The sequence below is a fragment of the Nicrophorus vespilloides genome, unplaced genomic scaffold (genome assembly GCF_001412225.1).
Source record: "Nicrophorus vespilloides isolate i.1.1-1 unplaced genomic scaffold, Nicve_v1.0, whole genome shotgun sequence".
Classification (NCBI taxonomy): domain Eukaryota; kingdom Metazoa; phylum Arthropoda; class Insecta; order Coleoptera; family Silphidae; genus Nicrophorus; species Nicrophorus vespilloides.
In genome coordinates, this window is record NW_017097052.1 from 71,524 (window position 1) to 79,191 (window position 7,668).

General features: G+C 33.5%; 1 protein-coding gene across 2 annotated transcripts; it reads right to left on the reverse strand.

Moving 5' to 3' along the window:
- Window positions 1–452: 452 nt before the first annotated feature.
- Window positions 453–4,727, reverse strand: LOC108558774. 2 transcript variants are annotated; one of them, XM_017915798.1, is made up of 10 exons: window positions 4,251–4,727; window positions 4,140–4,186; window positions 3,981–4,077; window positions 3,864–3,920; window positions 3,741–3,809; window positions 3,173–3,241; window positions 3,081–3,112; window positions 2,883–2,988; window positions 2,740–2,826; window positions 453–2,690 (listed from the first exon to the last, which is right to left on the reverse strand). In XM_017915798.1, exons 1-10 carry the CDS (start codon window positions 4,504–4,506, stop codon window positions 643–645), a joined length of 2,868 nt encoding a protein of 955 aa, XP_017771287.1. In that variant the 5' UTR covers window positions 4,507–4,727; the 3' UTR covers window positions 453–642. The 2 variants fall into 2 exon arrangements, with proteins under 2 accessions (XP_017771287.1, XP_017771286.1); XM_017915797.1 differs by having other exon boundaries at window positions 454–2,690; window positions 3,051–3,112; window positions 4,251–4,726.
- Window positions 4,728–7,668: the final 2,941 nt, after the last annotated feature.

Here is a 7,668-nt window from a genome sequence, read left to right on the forward strand (position 1 = left end):
AATAACTTTTAAAGCAAACTTAAACTAACTTCTATAAAATATATACATAGAAGAGATACGGCAAGACAGGTAAAAACAAGAAAGGTTACGAGTCGAACATAAAAATTTAACGTTTAAGAAACTTAAAGGTCAAAATACTTAATATATTTTTAAATCTGTAATATTACAATGTTAAACAACTTTGAGTTTATAATCCTGGTTTTGATGTAGTTTATGTATGAGTGAGAATAGAATGCGTATAAACACTAAATATACAGAATTTAATTCATTTATTTCTAAATTATTTATAGAAGAAACAATGGCTAAATTAGGATAACACATTTTTTTTTTAAATGGCACTACATTAGATATTTCACAAATAATCTTCGAGAAGTCATATAATAACTATAAAAAATATTGAATATTTTATTGGAAATATAACAAAATTCAATTTTGTAATTTTCGCAAATCTAAAAATATTATTAACGAGTCAAACAATTAGTAACGAATTAAAGCTTTCCTGTTTTTTCAATTATTTTCTTTTCCATCAAATACCATTTACATATTATACACAACACGAAATAACATCAACATTAATATTAGATATTAAGATTTCGTCTTTTTTTTTAACGGTTTGCGTTACTTAATTATAATTGAAACGTTTCAGAATTTTGAGATTCTCGTCTGTAGCGTGTCAGGCTGTACAAGAATCAACTTGTTATCACCCAAAAGGTTGTTCAGTGTTTTGATGTAGTCCAAGACGACCTCTTTCAAGAATAACTCGAGAATGACGGTTTCGAGTTTATCGCTGTGCGCGCATTTTGTAAAACGGAACGTGAAATTGTGCTGCACATAATTTTGCAGCGTGACGGACACACGCCTCACGTGCAGGATGTAAGGGATTATGTAATTGCAAATGTTCGTGATCTCCGTGAGCGTCTCGAGTAGTACCAGAGCGCAGTTCTGAAGTCTCACGAGTTCACCTTCGAAGTCTTGACAATTGGTAATGACAGTCACCCTGTTTGTAGCCGATTTTGAGAAGGTGTTGCTTTCGCAAATATCGCATTGCTTGAAGATTGGATCGATCTGATTGAGCACGAAGGAGGAGATATTGCAGAGAGTTATAGAGTCCAATGGTTTCAAAGGGTCGAAATCTTCAGGGAGGAGGGGAGGCAAATACTTGGGATGCACTGTGTTAACGACGTCCGTGAACAACTCTTTGGTATTTTCTAAACTACCTTTTCTCAAATCATCCAATATAAACGATTTGTGGCTGGTGCTGTACTGCAAGCAGGTCAATCTCTTGGTCTTCAGCAACTTCATCTCCTTGTAAACCTCGTTGAAGGCTCCATTGTTGAAAGCTCTCAAAGGAAATGTGCCGTGATTGTTGTCCATCAGCAGGAGTTCTCTGATGGCCAGGAAGCCTTTTATCGTGCTGATCCAGTGCTTGATGACGGCTGGCTGTGGAATCTTTACTCCCAAAGCATTCTTGAATTCCATACTCTTGAAAACGAGTAACGCTTGATGCCATATCCTGTTCTGCGATGATCTAAGATTTACAAGTTTATTTCCAGTTAAACTATCGAAGAGCTTATCCAAAAATCCACAGAGATACGCAGTGCCCATAGCATTTTTCTCCAACGCGTCATCCCGAACGAATTTCTCTATGCAAGCCGCGACGGATTTACTGAAAACCTGTACTGCCAAAGAGACGTTCTTCCTCGAAATAGGTTTTCGTGTAATATTCTTCAGGCTCAGCCTATTCATTACCCTGAAATTTGATTTACAATCTCTGTGGTAAGCTCGTTCCACATCCGACCATTTGGCCAACTTCTTTGAGCAGTTGAACATAAATTTGATGTTATGTCCGACCAAATTGTTCCTCAGATCCGTCAGCAGCGCAGCTGGATTGTATATGGATATCATATGCGTATCTTCGATATCAATACTATGAAAATTTGGTTCTTTTCCCAAGTTTTGAACAACCTCTATGTTGGCTTCGGTGTTATCGCAGAGAAATGCAATAGGTTTAAAGCCTATTTCTGCTAAAGCTGTCACGATCTCCTTGAGAAAACTTTCCGTCCTCTTCTCGTCGCTGCTCGATTTTGAGAAGTTATAGGCGATCGGAATCTTCCATTTTCTGAAGATACCGCACATCATGTACACTTGTACAACGTCGGCAACCTCCTGACTCCTGTGCAAACCATCATCTTCGAAACCAAGTACAATATCGCTTTTCAGAGAGTAATCCAAGTGTGGCGTTAAAGGAATCTCATCGTACATGAGCAAACACGTGCGTTCCTTCTCGTCCATGCTTTTGATCTTAGACTTCAAACTGAACAACACGTTAGCGTTGATTCCCGGTGATATAGAGATCAAGTCCAAGAATTGTTTCAAGGAAGAACGTGATGGTAACGCGAAGAGTTCCCTCAAAATCTTGTAGCACTTCCTGTTGCATCTGAACATGCTCAGCGCAAGCATCTTATCCTTGTCCGAGAACAGCACACCTTTCTTCTCTTTCTTCCGGACGCTCCTTAATTGAATATCCAGGAATTCCCTTACAGACGGACTTAAATTTTCCAATCGCTTCAGTTCCCGTTGAGCAATCCTCAGTCGATACCGTAAAATCTTCCTCTTCCTCTCCACGAACTTCATTTTCTTCTGGCTAATGACCATTTCGGCAATGGCCTTAACCTTGCTCTTCTCCGATGCTACAAAACAACCATTACAAGACCATACAACCTTAATCCATCTACAAACCTGCTAGATGATCTTTCAATTTGTTAATTTCCCTCTGTTCGAACGCTACAGGACTTTTACCCGAGGTGACGGTCTGAGTGTTTTTTACTGAAATATACGTAATTTGAAAGGAATTTCTAACAATTATACACATCACGCATTACCAATTTTACCCTTGGGTTGATCATTGGGCAGCTCTTTGATTTGAGCGCTGGTCGCGGGCATACTGAGAGGATGGAACTTCATATTACTGTTTAATATGTAACTTGTCTGCAACATAAAGAGTACTTTTAAAAATAATCGAACCCGAAACCTACGTCCAGCTAGAGTACTTGACTTCCAGTTAAGGGCAGACCACTCACTATGTTATTATTGAAATTCGAGACAGTTGGTACTGCAAAGACATACGCATAAGAAGTTACTTAGAATCATTTACCTACAAAACGCTAGTTACCTAATATGTTTCCTACGATTTGTGTTCCCATCAATTGCTCTTTAGATTCCGAACTCATCGTCCTCGGCACTAAACATAGAATAAAGACAGTTAGAACATCCGTAGGAAAATCTAATAATTGTCTTTTCATTTGTGCGTGAAGTCAACCAAAAACATAATAACTTATACAAAAGAAATTAAATTCGCTTGGAAAAGAAAAACAAACTTTATTACATAATAGACTAATATGCCGATACAAAACTGAACCAAAAAAAATAAATAATAATAACAAATTCCAATTAGATTTAATTGGATTATCGTTTCGTTAACTATATCTTCTTGGTAATATAACATAATCTAACTAAGCTGCAAATAAAAATCAACTTTAGTATAGCTAACCTACCTATTTACATATAGATATATTTATACTATTTAGAGATCAGGTAATGTGAGTTAGTTGAGTGCATGTTTTTTTTTCCTGCTTTATAAATCTTACATATTAAATATTCTTGCATGGATTAGTTATGGAGACTTTGTCAATTTCACTTTATATGCAGTTTGACTAGTTTTACTTTTACTTTCAACTTACATATTAATTGCTTGGCAATTATAGTTCCATTTGCCTGAGTTATGGACTTTATCTTAACATTGTTAGGAACTGAAATTGAAAATAATTAGTTTTTTTCTTCATTTATAAGCAAGTATTGGTTACCTAAAATCAATTTCCTCTTAAGATTATTGTTTTGGACTTGTACAGTTTGTGCTGTTGCTGCAATTTATCATAAATATTAGTTTTGATTTTACATTCATAACCCAAAATCATAAATACCAGATGTGTCTGTTGATGGTGTGTTAGTCACAATGTTTACTGGAATGTGTGATTCTACTTGTGTCGAAGTAGATGGTAACACAAGAGGTGGTGGAGGCTAAAACCAAACAATTATTTGAAAAATATTTCACTAAATTTAATAGAAAAAAAAACACATACCATGGCATCAGTCTCTTCCCTCCTCTTCTTCTTGGGATCAGGCATACCTGCAAGAAATGTTGATGATAAGATATTGTAAAAAGGATTATTTTTTTCTGGTGCTCTTTTAACTTGGAAGATTCTCTGTTGGTATTGGCATATCAGCTTTGGTGAAGAAGTTCCTGAACATGTAGTTCGGTGTGAAGTGCAGTGAGCATATCCGGCACCAGTTCTTTATTTTCAGTTTGTCCCACTTGAGCAGTTCCTGGTTGCCAGTTGCCAGCAACCACTTCTTGAACTGTGGACTGTCTTGGTGTGGGAAGCGGAAGAACCTAACTGGATCTCTGGGGTGAATCGAGGGACAGCCCAACACAAAGCATCTCACCATCCTCTTCAGTTGTGTTTCCAAAAAAAAACAAGCCCAAGCGGCCTACTTGATGTTTTCGTTTCCTAATGGAATCTTCAAATATAAACCGATTGTTTACATATACAAAAGATGCTGAATGTCAAAATTTTCATTATTAAAACGACGATAGTGCAGGGAACTGCACAGGCTTCGACCCTCCGGAATGCGTCCAGCCTCAAGGGCACAGGGTCTTATGTTCGTTTTCGTAGCTTCAAGCTAATCTCTATAATATTCAAATTCAAATTTGCAATAAATTTAAATAAATTATTACAGAGAAACAATGGCTTCTTAATGCTGATAGTCCTTTACAGATGGCAGTTAAGTGCTGCACAGTAGTACTTAAATCGATTTTGTATATTTCGAAGAAAACAGTTTTAGTAGTTATTAATAACACACATCATTTGTTACCTAACATTCATTACAAAGACTTTAATGCTCACAATGATTATTAGCATTTATTAGATATTCTTCACAACTTTACCATAAAATTATACTTATTATTACAAATGATCTAAATTACAATTATTTTATTTCATTACAACATAACAAATGAAATAATCAATATATTTTTTATCACAATGTACAATTTGTTAATTGTTATATAAATCTTATTAACATATTTATAATAACTTTATGGATTGTGAAAATTACATAACCAAATCTAATGTTTATAAGTAACAATTATTAATTACTTTTACTAATTTTCTTTATTACATACACATTAATATAATATGGTTAATACCAAATTAGTTAAAGAACTGTTATTATGTTTAAATTTATGTAATGACCGGGACAGCGCGTACGCAGTCCCGACTACCAAAAATTACGCGCCCGAGTTATCCACATTAGGGATAATCGCAAGGGTCAGCCCAGCCGTAGTGCAATGGTAAGGCCTCGCCCTGGGGGAACCACCTTGTTGATCATGGTAACCCCTACGCCAGGTAAGTATGATTTTTTTTAATTTTTCGAAATGTTTTAGCCGTCGCCTATACCAAATTATTCTGTAGAGAGTTACGTGCTCCGCCATCTGTAGCTAATAGCCCTAACATGATCTATAACTGATACCAAAAATACAAAAAATATGTAATATTTGATCGAAATCTTTTGATAAACGTGTTAATATTATAGGATTCTATCTAGTTTAAGTATTAGTTGTGAATGATATCATTTGGTCAATTCAATTCAAAGATTTTTTTAAAGGAATAAATAGAGCTGTTTCCATTTCGGAAAAGCCTTACTACACTTAGAATTAAAGATTAAGTTATTAATTATAACTAGTATTAGAAAGTACATATTTCAACCATAACTCGATAGATTGGATACAAAAGAAAATGTAAAATCTTCTAAGATACATGTTAATATTAAAGGTTTCTACATGGTTTAATTGTTGTGACTGAAATCAGTAAAGTAGTAAATTGAAATCGATATTGCTTTTCAGGAAAGTTCCTCTTTTATAGAAAATTCAGTTTCGTATAGTAAATGCATCAAATATCTAACAAGTTTTACACATTGCATTACACCAAAAACTATTAGAATTGGATTCATAATTTCATTGTAATTTATTATTGCATGTAAATTCCAATCATGATTCATGTTCAAGTTTCATAATAAAAACTAAATAAAAATAAATAAATTTGCAAACCTTTATCAATACAAAAATAAAATCAAATAAATCATGAATTTTCTAATAATTACGTATATTAAATTAATTTATATGAATTGCATATTTATGTAATGGATGTGGTTAAACATGATAATTATTCACGGCTATCGATTTTCACATAGATGATATGTGGTAATAGCTTTAAAGTCATCAACAATAACATAATTACAACAACAAATTACGTATTTATAAAAAAAACAGTAATGTTTATGTAATAAAACAGTTTTTGTTATTTGACTAACAATGGTTTTAATCATTGAATTATTGAATTATGTAATTGTTGAAATGCGAATTGTGGGCATGATTTAAATTGCATAAAATATCAAAAAAAAGACGTAAAATTGCTTTTTACACCCAGTTTCTCTTTGTAGCCCACATTATTATTAACAAAATATAAGCCTTTCCTTGACCAGAATCCATATGGATTGGTGTCACGAATGATGAGATTCATGTAATATAATAACAATGATTTGAATTCAGATGTCGTTTGAGAACGAACGAAGGTACAAGACGAGTAATTGATAATTTACAATTTAAATACGTATTATATCATTCATTCATTTTATTTTTGATGATGATGCAGTTTGGTTTCTCCAAGTTCTATACTTGCCAAGTACTTGTTAAGTTTAGAAGATTTCACTTTACAAGTACTTGGCAAGTATAGAACTTTTTTTTTTTGGAAGATAGGAAAACCTTGCCGTGGATTCGTGGTACTGTGGGATTCTTACCCACTAAAAACCTCTCCTCTTCTTCGTCAGCATTCAGGCCCTGTTTGTTGATACTGCTCTGAAATGTTGATTCTCCATTCTCCTCTGATCATCATCCTTGGTAGAGAGTACAAGTATAGAACTTGGAGTAACCAAATTGCATCATCATGTCTTGGAGTAACCAAATTGCATCATGATGATTAATTTGATTTGTGATAATTATTCAGTTTGGTTACACGAAGTTCTATACTTGCCCAGTACTTGTAAAGTAAAATCTTCTAAAGATTCATTAATTTGAATGATGATGATGATAAAAATTCTAGCCAAGTACTTGTTGTAAAGTGAAATCTTTCCATAAATATTTTGCAAATAATCATAGAACATAATTATGTTACATAGTTTTAAGTTCATGATTTAATTGTGATTACGTCTTAATAAAGATGTAGTTAATTTATATTTCCTATTGATTGTACTATTATAAAAACCGCTTGCGTAAGTTTAAAGTTATAACGATTTAAAAAAAAATACTAGTTAAAGAATGTAAATTGTTTTTGAAACAACGGAAGGTACAGAAAGTTAAACAATTAACATCACCTACGACAGGAATCCGACAATCAATAGGAAATATAAATTAACTACATCTTTATTAAGACGTAATCACAATTAAATCATGATTAATTTAAGCTGACGAAAGCAATTTTTACTACAACAATAAAATTAGTTCTTTACTACTTTATTATACGTGAAACCAGTTGATCAACTATCGAAACAAAA